This window comes from Sphaeramia orbicularis, chromosome 6, assembly GCF_902148855.1.
Source record: "Sphaeramia orbicularis chromosome 6, fSphaOr1.1, whole genome shotgun sequence".
Taxonomy (NCBI): domain Eukaryota; kingdom Metazoa; phylum Chordata; class Actinopteri; order Kurtiformes; family Apogonidae; genus Sphaeramia; species Sphaeramia orbicularis.
In genome coordinates this window covers 4301811-4319550 of record NC_043962.1, presented here as the reverse complement: position 1 = coordinate 4319550, position 17740 = coordinate 4301811, and the positions used below count along the sequence as shown (strand labels likewise).

The 17740-nt window shown below is 36.7% G+C and overlaps 2 protein-coding genes across 3 annotated transcripts; one reads left to right on the top strand and one right to left on the bottom strand.

Annotated features, from left to right (window-relative positions):
* Nucleotides 1-1108: 1108 nt before the first annotated feature.
* coq9 (coenzyme Q9 homolog (S. cerevisiae)) lies at nucleotides 1109-11067 on the bottom strand. Its single transcript, XM_030137358.1, has 9 exons — nucleotides 10986-11067; nucleotides 9399-9612; nucleotides 8692-8827; nucleotides 7551-7690; nucleotides 6546-6630; nucleotides 5142-5246; nucleotides 3505-3660; nucleotides 2107-2160; nucleotides 1109-1409 (listed from the first exon to the last, which is right to left on the bottom strand). The coding sequence occupies exons 1-9, from the start codon at nucleotides 11041-11043 to the stop codon at nucleotides 1374-1376; spliced, it is 984 nt and encodes a 327-aa protein (XP_029993218.1). The 5' UTR covers nucleotides 11044-11067; the 3' UTR covers nucleotides 1109-1373.
* A 213-nt stretch (nucleotides 11068-11280) lies between these two features.
* Nucleotides 11281-17724, top strand: ciapin1 (cytokine induced apoptosis inhibitor 1). 2 transcript variants are annotated; one of them, XM_030137360.1, is made up of 9 exons: nucleotides 11281-11372; nucleotides 13033-13195; nucleotides 13365-13508; nucleotides 13610-13689; nucleotides 14197-14365; nucleotides 15219-15292; nucleotides 16167-16288; nucleotides 17086-17167; nucleotides 17246-17724. In XM_030137360.1, the coding sequence occupies exons 2-9, from the start codon at nucleotides 13039-13041 to the stop codon at nucleotides 17354-17356; spliced, it is 939 nt and encodes a 312-aa protein (XP_029993220.1). In that variant the 5' UTR covers nucleotides 11281-11372; nucleotides 13033-13038; the 3' UTR covers nucleotides 17357-17724. The 2 variants fall into 2 exon arrangements, with proteins under 2 accessions (XP_029993220.1, XP_029993219.1); XM_030137359.1 differs by having other exon boundaries at nucleotides 15216-15292.
* The last annotated feature ends 16 nt before the right edge of the window (nucleotides 17725-17740 follow it).

Here is a 17740-nt window from a genome sequence, read left to right as displayed (position 1 = left end):
AAAAGGGATTCAAATATTTCTCGATAGCTTTAATGACCTGTAACCATTTCTGTAACGACTTCTAAATGTTTTTTTTCTTTTATTTAAATTTTCGTAAGTGACATATCCCCAATTATTACATTATTCTTTACATTTTTTGATGAAAATCAGGTTTTTTTTCCTACATTTATTTCACTCATCATAAAAGATGCTCATAGAACCTAAATGCAAATGTTCTTATAGTGCTTCACATATTTATTAAATCACCATCCAATGTAAAGTTTATGGCACAGCCACCCTAAATTAACACCACTGATAATTACCAAAACCATATATTTTTTATGTTTCTGTAATAACTGACAGACTAGCATGTAGAAGCCTTTTAACCAAAATTATATTTTTAATGCTAAAATAAAATCATTGTTATCCATTAATTTTCAAATGTACTGTTTCACAAAACAGAGAAAAAATAGGAAAGCAAGTTAGTGTATCTTGATTAAGATATCAAATTATAGCTAATTTACTGGCATTCCTGCACATAAAAAGTAGTTTTAGTGGTTCAATGTCATCATGATTAGATTGACTGAACTTTGTTGATCCCTTGGGCCAAGCCCTCAAGAAATTGTGGCTTGACTGATTTCTAACTTCTAGCTTTAATTTGGAAATAAAAAAGTGAATTCAACTCATTCCTATTTAAAATGGTAAAATATCTAGAGCTCACAAAAAAAAAGTTACATTAAAGCTTTTATGATGCTGGCTGGTCCCTGAGCATAAGTATTGTATATCAAGACTGAGAAAGATTTTTTTTTCCAGCAAAATCTCTCATTAACTGAAAATAAGTGAGGTGTTTCCATCCACTGTCATTGATCCAACTCCATGAGTTTTACTGGTGAATCAATGTTGTAGAAGATGACAGTGTTTCCTTGGTAACTGCGGAGCCTCTGAACGTCCAAATGGGTCATATCTGATGACCATGAAAAGACGACAAACTGTATTTTACACCAGTTATTTACACGTATTGATAGGATTATTATCAGAAGTTCTTAAATATTTTAGATCAGTGGATGCTATTGGTCCCCTGTGGCTGTTTGGGTCTTAAAACAATACTTAAAACAATGAAACAAGAAAGTAAAATACACAATAATAGCGATTTATTTAAGTCCTAATTTAACTGGCAACAAAATTAGAGATCCTTGTATCTTTATTACAAATGGGAAGATCTTCTGAGCAGAGGAAAGTGAATAAAATAAAGTCGGTCTGGTCTCTTATGGGCGTGATGAATTGAACTCGTTATCCAACACCTTGATGAGCTACACTTTTCCAGAAATAAGAGGAAAAAAAACAGGGTTGTTCTTCAGCTCAGGAAGCTCTTCGGTTGGGGGAGGCGCTGCTCATCATCGCCTCTGGTTCAGACCTGTGAGGTTCTTCAGCTATCAAACACAAAACAAACACAGGTTAGACCTATAACCTATTAATAATGACTCCAAATTTTCTTCTTGGTTTAAAGTGAAAAAAAAAAAAAAAAACAACTAAAAAATTACATTATGCCTGTAAATAATGACAACTCCTAAAATTCCCAAAAGTGCAAAAAAATAACATTAAATTCTGAAAATATTTACATTTACAAACTCTCCTTTAACAATAAAATATGAATAACCTGAACAAATATGAACTTGAAAATTAAGTGCAATTTTAACAAAATTCTGCCTATTACTAAGTGTTTTGTGCATTTGTAGATCTGATTTCTAATACACATGTACAAATGATAAACTAAGGCATAATATTATTGAAATTGCACTTATTTTTCTATGGAAATTTATTTTTTTCAGCTTATTCACATCTTTTTTGTTTGGATAGTTTGTAAATGTAAGTATTTTCAGAATTTAATGGGTTTTTCTGCATTAAAACAAAGAGAAAAAATTGTATTTGTCATTATTTATAGGCTATTATGTTATAATTTTACTGATGTGATCCACTGGAGATCAAACTGGGCTGAATGTGGAACCTGAACTGAAATGAGTTTGACCCCCCTGCTTTAAGGTTTGTTGTCACTATTTAATTCTATGTACTGCACAACTGAGATGGATGTCATACAATGAAAATATCATAGTGTTACAAAAAACTTACAGTTACAGCAGCTCCCATGAGCCCTTGCACCATGGCTTCACCCGTTGACTGCACCTACAAAACAAAGTGGAACACAAATATGATTAGAATAAGCTGTGCAGCAACCAATAATGGAGTCATTTTACATGTAATAAAGACAATAACATGAGAACCTTTTGACAATAACGTAATAAGTTATGTTATTGGCCTAGTATTAAAAAAATCCTTCGAATACAATATAATAATACATCAATATGATAGTACTTCTTGGATATAAAAGATTTTTTGAGCAGTTTTTGTTCAGTTTGTTCATCAAAAATAGGTAGAGTGGATTCTGAGTCCTCATATTCATTCATCATGGGTGTATACGATGCAACACTCTTTCCTTAATAACATTGGTCTATAATTTTTTAGAAATGATTTGCTTCAGAGATTAAATGTGCTAGATGTTACGTATTTTAATACGATTAATTGGAAAATAAATGACAAAAGTGCCAGTTTGCTGATGTTTTCAAGGTATATGATTAAGTGTTATTACACATACATATTGGTTTATGTGCATTTCTATAATAGTTTTATAAATCTTCCACTAAATAGAACCTGTAAAGTGAATGTATTCTAATGTGCAGACAGTGTTTGGAAGTAGATCTTGTAGCTCTGAGACAAATATTCCTTTTGAGTCAAACCCATTCTCTTGTTAATTCTTGAATTTCACATTTTGACCCAAGGCTGTATCTTGGAAAGTTGAGCCAACCAACATCTTTGACTTGATTTTTCTTTATCAGTGACTCTCATGTGGTAAAATTTCATTACTTTTATTCTGGAAGCCTTTTCCTTGTAGACCAGTGTTACGGTTGTAAGAGACAATTTGATAATTAGTTGTTATGCAAAAGCCTTATTTACAATATTGTTTATTCGCTTAAATGTGAAAATTCATAATTTCATGTTGCATTTTCAAAGGAATTTACTATATTTGTTTCATGGTAAACAGTTCCTTTTAACTTTTTCCAAAAATTTCTCTATGGAATTGCTAAAATGATTCAGTCTTCACTAAAACTGCATTTGAATGATACTTCATAGTAAAGCATGTGAATGAACTCAGGAGTTTGTACATTACGTTTTTGGCCATTATGTTATTGGTTGTTGAATGGTGAGTATTTTTACATTCCTAAACATCTCTTTAATGTGTCTTAACCTCACAGTATGAGTTTAATTTGTTCCATGACTGTGTTCATTATGTGAATTACGTGTTTTATGATTCAAATTTCCCCACTGAAATGAATTCCATCCTCAAAAACTACCCCAAAAATTATTTTTTAAGGGTTTTCAAAACAGAAAAAGTGCAGTTAGAAAAAAAAAAAAAAAAACTCTGGATGGAATTAATAAAGTATTCTGACTCCGATTCAGGTTCGTTCTTACCTGTTTGGCGGTGCTGGCCATGTTGACCACATCCTGAATGCGATTATCTAAGAAGTTCCAAGTGTCCTGGAAATCTGGGGACGAATCCTGAACCATGACCAGCTCAGTGGTGTTGTAGATGCCCGTCAGCGCCGCCCGTTTGGTGTACCAGTTCATCTGCAAACACAACACAACGCGGTCTCAGAGTCAGCACAAACGTTTTATAATGGGATGGACACATTTTACAAACAGGGGCTTTTTTTTCTATACTTTTAAGGCATTTGAAAGGAATTGCCCATTATCTATTTTAATTTTGCATCAATTCTCACATGAACGACATCAAAACATTCAGCCAACAGCAACTGGATGAAACCGAAATGCACAGAAATACAATAAGCAATAACACAAAAACGACAAAAACTGTGTTAAATATGAAGTTATACGTTGTAAGTGTTTATATATGTGTACAGAGTTCATATTTAACAAGACAAAAATGACACGGCTAATTTGAACTTCTATACTTTGAGGACACTTCAGAGCCTAGACAGTAAAAAATAAATAAATAAAGGTCAACTTATTACACCAAATTTAATTCATTTTTATAATTTTTCTTCATTTTCTCAGTGATTTTGTTCAAATTCTTCATTATCTCAATGTTTTCTTATTATTTTTGCTCATTTTATTGATTATTTTGTTCATTTTCTTGACAGTTTTGCTCAATTTTGTAATAATTTTTAGTAATTTTCTTGTACATTTCCCATTGTATGTTGATTTTTTTCTTATTTTCGACATCTCAAAGGCTGAGACCAGGGAAGATGATATTATTGTTAACTCTTTCTCTCGCTACAGTTTTGTTTCAGTGTTTTAAGTATTGTTTTAAGACCTAAACAGCCGCATCTATTGATCTAAACTGTTTAATACCTGTTGATCCATTAATCCTATGTAAATAATTGGCGTGAAATACAGATTGTCATGTTTTCATGGTCATCAGATATGACCCATTTTGACGTTCAGAGGCTCTGTAGTTACCATGGAAACACTGTCATCTTCTACAACATTGATTCACCAGTAAAACCCATGGTGTTGAATCAATGACAGTGGATGAACACACTTCCTTTTTATGTTCAGCTAATGATAGATTTGACAGAAAAAGTCACTATTTCTTCAGTTTTGTCTGTTTTTGATATAATAACCTTTGAATTTACTCTGAGCTTTAATGAACATCTCCATGATCAGTAAATTAAATATAAGAACATACCTGATTTACACTGAAAAATGCAAAATACAGAGGTTGATATTATAATAAATGGAGATAAATCATGTAGGAAAGGTTAGATGTAAAGAAAAATGTATGTGAAAGTTACAACAAACAACAGTTGTAGGTCTTTAAGGGTTAAATACCAAATATTCTGTCTTAGCTTTGGCTAAGCCATGGCCCAAAACAACAGAAAACATAATTACATCCACACTCCTTTTAGATGATGTAGCAGGAATGTCGTTTTTACTTGAGTGATGGTGTTGCTATGGTAACAACACCCAATAACACAGGGAGTAACCTGGGAGGTGGCGGGCCGGAAATCATGGGGGTTGTGATGAATGGGGGACAGGAAGGAGTGATCAGAGGAAGAGTGGGATGGAGGGTGACGGGGTCCACTCACATCTGTGGACCGGTCTCCAGCGTAGTACCAGATGTCGTCCACTAGGGTGGAGAGGTGCTTCAGGCTGTCGGGGATGTTGTGAGGGAGCAGCAGGATGCTCATGGCCTGACGGACACACAACAAGTCAACACAATAAAAACAGTTCTAGTGTCTCTGTCTGTCAGCGTCGTGTTCTGTCTGAATCAATCCCCAGTTGAATGTGTGAGGTTGTCAGGTTCTGTCTGTGTTCCAGTCCTGTGGTTCTGATGCAGGAGATCAACCTAACAACAGAAGTGGGCGGTACTTTCACTGGAGGAGAACTCAACTAATTCAATCATCATTAACATATTGCAATATTATCTGGGCTAGTACATACACAACATCTGTCAAACCACTCTATCAACTACAAAAGCGCTTTGTCAGAATCGCAGCCAATGCTACTTTTACAGCACACTCAGCAGGTCTGTTTCACCACTTCAAAGTTATGACTGTATGATATCAACAAATTTCAGATTGCCTTATTTGTCCATAAAATTGTTAATAACAGTTCATGTTTACCTGATCAATACAAAGGCTTCTTCCGGTTCAACTCAGACATTCATCACCATAGTACAAGACAGCGGAATCTACTAAGACTGATTATGATAAAATGCAATCAGAAACAATTTACAATCCTGTACAGGGGCCCCATCATATGGAACAATTTAACCCAGTCACAGCAAACCTGTGTGTTCTGACCCAGATTCAAGAAACTCTTAAAACTGGATTTCATAGAACATCCATGCACTACTTTCACCTCATCTGTTAGCTCTTCTTGATTCATTTATCATTTTTCTTAGTTAGATAACTGATTAGTTTCATTCCGAATTTCGTTTCATAGTTTTGTTGATTCTTATTTATTTCTACGTGCACTGCTTACGATGTATTTAGTTTAGGTTTTTTTTTTTTCTGACTTATTTCCTTCTTTTAATTAATTTTGTTTATTTATGATTATATATCATATTAGACACTGCAAATACTTTTTTTATTTCAAGTCTTTGGGGAGGCCCACGATAAACCACTTTGGTTTTTGGCTTCCCCAGCATGTCTTTTACTGTTATTATTATTGTGTTTTTATTGTCTTGTATACATGCGAATGAACAATAAACAATCAAAGTCCATATGACTTCTGTCAGTGATCAATAGGAACTATACTGATATCTCTTACCATTTGCATATTATAAACCATTAAAATACGGACCATTAAAAGTAAAGGGATGGAAGCTACCTATAAAATTTGAAATGAATCCGACCAGTAGTTTTATCAGAGAAGACGTTTGAAGAAATTTCTTATGAAGACGAAGCCGACGCCTTCACAGTCGATCACAGCCGATCGGCAGATGGCATAAAAACAGCAGAGTGGAGGTGGTGGTCAGTGGTCTGTACCTGAGGCCACGTTTCCATGTATGGGATGTACATCCTCAGTCTGGTCTCAACAGCGTCTCTAAGGAAGTCTGCGGTCTCCTTTGGTCTGAAACAGCACGTTTACACACATATTTACACACACAATCACAACATGGTTCTATCACCTCTGACTGACTGATAATATACTGTACATGACCATTACAGCCTCTAAGTACATGAACAGATGTGTGTTTAAAGGGTTTATATGTAGATTTTCTACTTAATATTAACAAATGAACTAGTGTTTGTAAGAAATATCTGTGAAATTGAGTTAAAGATGATGGAATGTTTATCAGCATTTTAGTTGAGTTTGACCATCTTTTATACTGGATTTACCAACTTTTAGTCTGGTTTAACCATTAAATTCTTTGGTTTTACAATCTTTTACACTTGTTTTACCACTTCTAGTCTGTTCTTCATCTTTTAGTCAGTTTTAACCCTCTTTAGTCTGTTTTATCATCTTTTAGTCTGATTTAACCATCTTTTAGTTTGGTTTTACTCTCTTTTATACTGGTTTTACCAATGTTTAGTGTGGTTTTACAATCAAATAATTTGGTTTTAAGATATTTTAGACTTATTTTACCTACTTTTAGTCTGTTTTAAACATCTTTTAGTTTAGTTTTACTATACTTTAGTCTAGTTGAGTTTACTTGAGATACACCCATCCCTCTGAAACTGGGCTGATTTGGACTCTGAATATTATCTGTACTTTAATAGTAGGTTTTATATGATGCACAGACTGAATGGCATGTTTACTTTTGTTGCACTTACTACTGCTTGTCTATTCTATTCTATTCTATTCTATTCTATTCTATTCTATTCTATTCTATTCTATTCTATATCCAGTAGGGGAATTTTTTTATCCAGAAGCTGAATTTTTTTGTCCGGGTTGTGTATTTGATTTAATATTGAACCTATATAGGAAGTTAGTTTATTTGTGTGTGTGTGTGTGTGTGTGTGTGTGTGTGTGTGTGTGTGTGTGCTCACTCTGCCTGGCCCAGTTGGACCTGTTTGTGTTGTTCTGCCAGGATCTCAGTCAGTTGTGAATTACACTGGGAGATGAAATGTAAGACCAGGTCTCCAGCTCCGTTAAACATCCCAGTGGAAGCAGATGACAGACCCAGAGTCTGGAGTAAAAGGTCAAAGGTCAAATCAGTTATCATCCATCACAGCTGGTGGTTTTTAACAAAGGCCAAGAATCAAAATGTTTCTGAAATCTATAAGTAGATCAGCTTGATCAGGGGTGTCAAACATATGGCCCACGGCCCAAAATGGACCCCTCACAGGGCCCAGTCCGGCCTGTGGGATAAACTGGGAAAAAACTAAAATTATACAGAAGACATTAACAGTCAATGGTGTCACTGAGTCCAGTCTAAGCTGATTTCATTATGAAGTTAAATCCTATATTTTTCAGTTCGAGATGAACTTTACTAAATGTTTTGTGTATTTGTAGATCCGCTGTGATCTCTAAGTTATAATGCACATGTGTAAATGATAAACAGAGGCAGAATATTGTTAAAATTGAAGAAGAAATTTCAGGTTGTTTGTGGATATTAACAATCAATGGTGTAAAAATCATTTTAGTTCAGGTTCCATATTTAGACCAATATGATCTAAAGTGGATCAGACCAGTAAAATAATAATAGAATAACCTATAAATAATGACAAGTATAATTCTTCTCTGTATTTTAGTACAAAAAAGTGAATGAATATGAACAACCTGCAATGTCTTAAGAAAAAATTGTGTAATTTTATCAATATTCTACTTGTTACTAAATGTTTTGTGTATTTGTAGATTCATTGTGATCTGTAAGTTTCTAATGTGCATATGCAAATCATAACCTGAGGCCAAATATTGTTTAAATTGAATTAGAAATTTCAAGTTGTTTATGTTATTCTCATTTTTTATGAAACGATACTTTAATTTCATTATCCAATTTTCACTTTTTTGCACTAAAATAAAGAGAAATGTTTGTAGTTGTCATTACTTACAGGTTATTGTGTTATTATTTTACTGGTCTGATCCACTTTAGATCACGTTGGTCTGGATGTTGAACCTGACTTAGATGAACAATAATAATCAAATGTTTGTTTTTCAGCGTTTATTCTTAGTCGTGAGTGTCTCTACCTCGGCTCCGGCTGCGATGGCCTCCATGGACCAACCGTGAACCGGGACGAACTCCAACGCCGCTACCAGGATCCGAGCCTGGAGCTGCTCCTCTGTTTCATACTCTTCATCCTGCTCTCCACTCTCGTCATGGTAACTGTAAGATAAGATAAGATAAATCTTTATTGTCATTGCACCAACATACTATGTACACAGTACAACAAAATTGGAGTAGTGTCCCATACAGTGCAAAAGAGAAAGCATGCAACAGTAAAAACACACTATAAAACAGGACAACATATACACAGAATAGAATCTACAAAATGTATAAAAATGTGCATATGTACAAAAATAATAAATAAAGTGGCCTTAACCCTGGTGACCCGTTGTCAAAAGAAGAGCAACTAGTCGTGTCCAAACTCAAGTCTGTTCTAAAACGTGGATGTTTTATCATAAATTAAACAAAGACGGAGAACAGGATGTGTGTAACATTAACTCTGCATTCAAGACATAAGGTGTTGTTGAAGAGACACAATGAAATAGTTGTACATTGTGTGACATCTTTTTTGGGGGGTTAATTTATTGCTGCCAATATAGTGGAGTGTTCCGTTCAGATCTGTAATTTCTCGTTGCCTTTTGTCCCCCTTTATATTTTGTTCCTACTTATGTTCCAATAAAATTTATCATCATCATATCAATATGATGGACATTGTTGTGTCTTTATGGACCTGGTGTTGGGTCTGGAAGCCTCCTCTGCTGCTGGGTCAGATGCTGAATGGTCCTGTTCCGCAGAGTGAGCCTGGTAGTGCTCATGGTAGGAGGAAGAGGAGGAGGATGAAGGTGTGTCTGTTTTAGATTCATCTTGATGCCTCAGGGCTGAACAGTGGAATCCTCGCCTCAGGCTGCAGCAGTGACGGGTCTGAGCCACTGGAGGAGCCACCACTGAAAACACAAACACATGGATGAAATCATGACCAGAAACTTTCAACTGAGAACAATGCAAACAAAATTCCATGAGGAGATTACTCCGGTCACTAGCAATTTATAATAAAAACATGAGTCGGAAAGGCGGGTCAATACGGTAAAAATGTCATCATCATGAACACATTTATTTCAGTTGATGTTAGCCAATTTATGCATTTCTTCTTTTTTTTTCCTCCTCTCCTTTTTTCTTTTATATCTTTTTCTTATTCAAGGAAATGTAATTGTACTTTTAGAATGTAAGCCCCTTTTTATGTATTTGGCTGTAACTGTTCAGCCTGAGCAAACCTTCCTATATCTGTCATGTTTAACGGTTTCCTTCCGGTGTATTAGTGCTTCGTAATCTATGTGATGTTTTATTATGTTGGTCGTTTGTCCAGGAGAACAGATGGAAATGAGCTTCTCTTCTAAATCTGGTTTACGCATCTTGTTCTTTGTAACTAATGCCAAGACACACTGTCCTGTTAGTAAATAAATAAATACAAATACAAATGTGGATGATTATCACAATAAACGTCAAATCATTACTTCCACATAGATTAAAGCAGGAGTGTCAAACTAGAAACGGAAATCATGTACCACTGTGATTAAGCCTAAACATTAAGGTTAACTGCTGGTTCCTACAAAATGTCACAGGAGACATTTATGAGTCAAACTGATGGAATCTGCTATTCTATACTGGGTTTGATGTTCATATCTATGGGTAAATTTGATCCATGTAGCACAGATTTTCTTCAGAATGAGAATAAACAATAATTATGCAGTTAAATTAATTTCCCCCCCCCCCCTTTTAACATGTTCACATGGCTCCAACTCCTAAAGTACAAGAGGATTTCTGATTTCAGCATCCCATATTTAGTTAAAATTTAGTTCTTCCAGTATCAAATGAAAAGTTTTGTGTTATTGTTATTCAGTATAATGGTCTAAAATGCAGTTTTTTTAAATGCATTAAATCACAGATCAGTTTTTCATGCCTGTAAACCTCAGCTATATTTAGACAATGTAGGTTAAACACACTTGCATAACCACAGAGAAGACGCCCCCTGCAGCCTGTTTTACCATGCAAAATATGTGTCGAGTCTAGCCCAACAAACACCAACCATCTGTTTATCTGTTGCATGCGGTGTTTCTGTAAAAGCAGCAGAAGTAAACATATTCCGTCCTCCATGATCACCTTCTCTGACTAGTGACTTTAGCACAACAAGCTAACGTCAACACTAGCCGTTTTCACTTTGCACAGGTAAAAACAAACAGGAAATGGACGTAAACGGGATGTTTTTCGAGACAATTCGTTACAGACAGGAGACAACAGGGCCACGGTAGTCCGGTCTTACCGCTGCCCAGCCCCCGGAGTGCCCTTCCAGCCCGCAGACCTCTCAGCAGCGCCGCCATGTCCGCTGTGGTTGCGTTCACTGACACTGCTTACGTCACTTCAAGGCGACCGTGAACGCGACTTACTCACGGATCAAGCTAGAAATAATAACCCAAAAACAGATGTGCGTATTTTAAATTTATTGGGGAAAACCGGAAATCACAATCACAAACAAATAAATGGTATTTGTGTAAATTTAGTGGTTAAGATACACGTAAAAAAAATATATTATAATTACATCAAACCACGACATGTACAAACGTCAAAGCTCATTTTATTTTGAAAGTTAAACCGGAAACACAGTTAGCTTACTTGCGAGCTAACACTTGACCTGCGGCGAAGATAACAGGTAAGACACAGAGCAGTCACATGTAGTTTTATGCTTCGATTTTAGGATTCTAATGAAACTTAGAAACAATAAAACCTACAACGAATCAACCTTTATTCTTCTGTTAGCCGTAGACCGGATCTTGTTCCGCTTTTTGCTCTTTTAATGAAGTAGCCGGTTTGTGCGTCATAGTGTTAGCTTTGCCCTGAGACGAACCTACAGTTTACGCAGAAGTCAACAAACAAATACTAATGAACTAGAGGTTAAGACAGCAGGTAAGAGGGGTTGTTTTACACGATTAAGGGGAAAGTAACAGCTACATATGCTGACTGTTAAATCTAGCTGATAATTTGTAATAATAGGAGTCCTAAGAGCCGAGCTTCTAGATATTTCTCTTTGTTTTTACCAGTAAAAGTCCAGATGCTAATATTCTGGCTGTTAGCTGCTAGCATGGACCAGCATGTGTCGCATTTGTTAACCAACATCAGCTACATAACACTGATGTCAAGGACAAGGGGATGATGGGGACATGATACACTACAGCCAGTGCAGACCTACATATGTGTTGTTTTTATGTTACTAATGCAGGGGACATATAGATCAGGATGGACATGATTTTCTGACGAAAAACGCAAAAAAAAAAAAAGTCCAATCTTTAAACACAACCACGTGCTGGTCCCGGGGTCTAGAGGGAGACCAGAGTCCAGTCATCGACATGTCCCAGTTCACTGAATAAATATCTATGCAATATTAACTGTAAGTTCCATACCGGTCAGAAAACCTGTGATGATCTTTAACATCTTATCCACAGCCTAACACATTAGGACTCTGATCAGATGGTCTTTAGTTCCAAGTATCCGGAACTGTCTCTACTGCATTTCCAGAGCAGTGCACGCACATACACACATTAAAAAAACAACCAAAAAGCAAATTGGCCTTGAATGTGCTTCAGGCTCTTAGTTGGTTCTTTAGTCTCTATTCATTGCATCTCTATGGCTTTGTCAAATAAAAAAATAGAGCTTAAAAAAGAAAAAAAATAATAATGAAGAAAAAATGAATATCAATTATTGCTGTGTCATTGTAGGCCTTAAGCCATTCTTACACTGGAAAAATGTGCAGCCTGTACAGGACAAACCCATTACTGTAACAATGCATGAATGAATATGTGTCATTAGCTTCACTGAGGCCTATCTATCTATCTATCTATCTATCTATCTATCTATCTATCTATCTATCTATCTATCTATCTATCTATCTACTACAATTTCTTCATTGTTGGGCTGTTTTTATGTAAAACCTACACATGGCAGGATTTTTCCCCATTAAACAATGAATCAGTTTTGTTGGAAACATCATCCCCAGTGCAAATAATGAAAACCTCAACTGTTTCTGTTATTGTAGCTGTAAAACTGCAGATATGCAGAAATCACATTATTATAATGCCCCCCCCCCCCCCCCGGGGTATTTTTGTACATTTATGTCTCTTTTCTTTTTTAACTTGCAGATCATTATGTCTGTGTTAAAGATTATGGCATGAATTTCCACAGAATGTTTCTTTTTTGCCATATTTTTAAACCTGGCAGTTACTTTTCTACGAAAAACTACAGACACTTTTTGCATCCTCACGATAGCACTTGAAGGAGCATTAAATACAACCTAAGCCAAACCATTTTTTCTCCAGAACATCATGGCCGACCTGGACATCAAAGCAGGAGACCAGGTTCTGCTGGTCTGGACTCAGCCCTCGGCTCCTGAAGCCCTGAAAGACTTGGCAGAGGAACTGGGATCCGCTGTGGGTGCAAATGGAAAAGTGTCAGTGGAAAACATGGACAGGCTGCTGCTGTGTGAGTGATCCTCATAGAACAGAAATTAGGAGTGATACTCCAGTCAGTGCAACAATACTGAATAAAAATTGCATTGTTTTACTTATTCCACATAATTGACATAAAAAAACTGGAGGTGACCGTCTGTGTTTAATGTAACCCGTCCCGTCTGAACCCGTTCTGTCCTCAGCGTCCCATGCAGCGTCCACCTTCGACCGGGTTCTGTCCTGCCTCCTCGCCGACAGCTCGTCCATCCACAGCTCAGAGACTCTTGCGGAAATTGCCCGAGTCCTCAAACCTGGAGGGACGCTGGTCCTGGATGAGCCAGTGACAGGTGGGTTTCACAGTCGTCTGGATCCTCCGTTTATGAACTACAGGACTCGACTGTGGTTCGGATCCGGGTCCAGTGTGTTTGACTTTGTCTGTTGGTTGCAGGAGCTGAAGCCCAGAGTGTGAGGACAGCAGAGAAGCTAATTTCAGCTCTGAAACTGTCGGGTTACACGTCTGTAAAAGAGGTGAGTGAACTCTCTGGGTTAGGGTAAGGGTTCGGCCCATGGGCCAAAACCGGCCCACCAAAGGGTCCAGTCTGGAGAAACTCATTTTAGTCCAGGTTCCACATACAGACCGATATGATCTCAACTGGTTCAGACCAGTAAAAGACTATTATAATAACCTATAAATAATGACAATTACACATTTTCCTCTTGGTTTAATATTAAAAAAAATGGTTTAAAAAAATCATTTACCATAATTCCCAGAGTATGCAAAGGCAGCATTAATCCTTCAGGGGGGTTGATCGATCCCAGGTGTGAAAACCCTGAATACCTGGACTCACCTGGGAATAACCTAACAGAACTGATGAAGTCTGTTGGACCAGAGATGAAACGTTTTCAAGAACAAAACCAGTTCAGTTAAAAACTGAAAATCAACTCCTGATGACGACGGTTCGTCAAACATCCGGTCATGTGATCAGTCCTGGATGATGTCAGAGTGCTGACGTGAATGTTCTCATCTGTTTCCAGGTCAGGAAGACAGAGCTCAGTCCGGAGGCTTTGACGTCTCTGAGGGCGGCCACCGGTTACCATGGAAACACCCTGTCTCGGATCCGCGTGTCCGCCTCCAAACCCAACTTCGAGGTTGGTTCGTCCAGTCAGATTAAACTGTCATTTGGAAAGAAGACGCCAAAGCCAGGTATGTTTGGACTGTTAATAATAGTAATAATAATAAAAATAATAATAAAAATAATGATAATAATAATATGTTTGGACCGTTTTACTGCCATGTGGCCTTATCAGTATCTATAACAGATTAATAATAATAATATTAATACAACTTAATGTCATGGTGAATGTGAGGCAAAAGGCAAAAGGCTCAGAAATTTAGATTAAATATTAGAGTGGGTCTTTGTTTTTGGTCAAGATTAGAAAGTATGAACCGAAAGTTTATTATTCCGATTTCTGATAGAACAGCCGTTTACTTTTTAATGCAATGAAAGGATGTTTATTTTTACTTGAAGTACACAATATCAGTTAAAACCTTGAAAATATATCAGATAACACACCCATCTGTAGGATTTTTCTACATTTCCCTGACGTTTATTTTGCACTTTTTTTTAGTTTCTGTTAAAAATGTTCACATTCAGATGAAAAAGGCTTTAAGAGCATAAAGATTAAACTGTTTCAGTGGAAAAGGGTCATGTGGTCTGATGAGTCCAGAATGACCCTGATCCAGAGGTGGATGGAGTGATTACCCATCATGCTTTGTGCCTACAGTGCAATGATCTGGGGTTGGTTCAGCTGATCAAATCATTTTCTCCTCATCAGTGAAATAAATAAAACACCAGCCTTTTACTCTAGATTTGTTAAATTAAAAAAAATATATATTATTATAGTTTTCAGAACAATATGAACATTCACTATTAAAACATGCTTCTTGTTTAAAGTTGCTGAAATGCAGATTTGTATGGGGGGTTAAGTTAAAATCTCCCATGAGTCTTTGGGAATGGATGATCTAATGTTAATACATGTGATTGTGTTTTCAGCAGAAAAACCTGCTCTGGATCCAAACACTGTCAAAATGTGGACTCTGTCGGCCACAGACATGAACGACGACGACGTGGTGAGATGGTGTTCATTAAACCTTTATCTGGTTCACTTTTTATTGTTACAGTAGAACCTCGCAGTACGAATTTAATTCATTCTATGACCGTGCTCGTTTTGTGATTAATCATTTTACAAATAGATTTTTCCCATTAAAATTAATTAATGTAATTAATCTGTTCCAACCACCAAAACCACCCCAAAAAAAACAACATTTTAGTGTATTCTTGAGCATTTTAATGTAGTTTGTGTATTTCAGTGTATTCTAGCATATTTTGTGTATATTGTAGTGTATTTCTTCAGCGTTTGTGGATTTTAATGAACATTTTAATGTAGTTTTTGTGAATTTATAGTCTTCTAGCAATATTTTTGTATTTAAGTGTTTTCTAGCATTTTTTGTGTGTATTTTATTGTATTGTGGCATATTTTTTGTACGGTTTAGTGTATGTCCAGTCTTTATGGGCGGCTGTGGCCCAGTTAGTAGAGTGGGTCGTCCAATGACCAAAGGGTTGGCAGTTCGAATCTTGGCTCCGACTGTCCACTTGTCAAAGTGTCCTTGGGCAAGACACTGAACCCTAAAATTGCTCCCAGTAGGGCCAGGCAGCGCCCTGCATGGCAGCAGTCGCCCACTGGTGTATGAGTGTGTGTGTGAATGGGTGAATGTGAGGAATTGTAAAGCGCTTTGGGGACCATGAAGGGGTAGAAAATGTGCTGTATAAGTTCAGTCCATTTACCATGTCTATAGTGTATTTAACATATTTTAGAGTATTTTACTGTAATCTTTTGTAGAACTCCTTCAAACCGTGTTTTCTTGTCTAACCTGGTGTATTCAGTGCATCTGTTTCCACATCCAGTAAATCCACTTGGCTGACATTGACCTCTGGTTCTTTCAGGATCTGTTGGACTCTGATGCTCTGTTGGATGAAGACGACCTGAAGAAACCAGACCCATCGTCTCTGAAAGCACCAGGATGTGGAGACGGAGCCGGAAAGAAGAAGAAAGCCTGTAAAAACTGGTGAGGACTTGTGTTTAACTCCACTGTGCATTTACTGGTGCTTTTAACCCTTAGATGCAGAAATGAGTCAAAATGACCCGCAGAGGTCGTTTTATTGTAATAGGGTTTGTAACGAAAAGTTATTTCATATTCCAGGTATTACTCAAAAAATATGTTATCTACATCACGACATTTGAATCTTTAAGTTAAATTTTATAGATTTTATGTAATTGTAGTTTTTGTTTTACTACCCCAGGCTTCCATAGGGGGTCAAAGTGACCCACATTCATTTATAATAGAATTACATCTGAACATTAGAGTCATTCAACAATAAAACCAAAGGACTCACTCACTAAATGTTGACATTGTTCTATTGCTGTTATACACTATATAATATATACTTTGCTTTTCAAATGTTCAAAATATTTAAAACATCTTAAACTTGTTAAAAATTGTTAGCCTCTTAGCATAATTACCTAAGTCATATTTTTTTCAGGACGTTGCAAATGATGCAAAATTAATCAGCGGTATTAAAGTTACGCAGATATTACAAATTGGCCAAAAATATGACTTAGGCAATGATGTTGTGAGGCTAATGAAATACAAAAAAATATATAAATAAATATTTTAAATATGACATTCTTTTTTGGACCAAAATATAATACAAATGATTATTTTTAATGTGACAAAATGATTAACATGTTTTAAAAACACCTCGATTTTAACCCGGGTCATTTGGACTCATTTATGTTTGAGTGGAGGGTCCAGACCCTGGTCCATGGAAGGGTTAAAACCTGATGGGATGTGTTTGTGTTCAGTACCTGTGGTCTGGCTGAGGAGTTGGAGCAGGACAGTAAAGGCAAACAGAAGAGTGAGCTGCCCAAGTCGGCCTGTGGAAGTGTGAGTATCCGTCAGATCCAGTGGGTTCTGTTTGGTTGAACACACTCCTGATGGTTTTCCTCTGTGCTTTTCCACCAGTGTTACCTTGGCGATGCCTTCCGATGCGCCAGCTGTCCGTATTTGGGGATGCCGGCGTTCAAACCAGGTGAAAAGATCAAACTGGACGACAAGACGCTAACGGACGCTTGAAAACACACGTCACATTGACCGTCACATTCCCTCTGATTCCATCGACGCCGTAAAAACACGTCCCTGCACATGTTCAATGGGATTTTTTTTCTTATGCACACGACGGCGGCAGCTTTGACCATAAGAATGAGATTTTGTGGTTGCTGTTCAACTCCCCCTGTTGGTGATTATGTGAACTGCAGGGTTCAGTAAAGCACTGACATGTTGTATTTTTGAAGTAATATTTACTCTGATCAGTGTAAACGCGACCACGGAGGTTACTTAAGTCCAGACTACGTCATATTTATGTAGAAAGGCAAACAGTTTGGGAAAAAAATGTTCTGTTGTGTTTTGCTTCAACACAATAAATTAATACGAAATGGACGCTTTAACATCTTATTTATT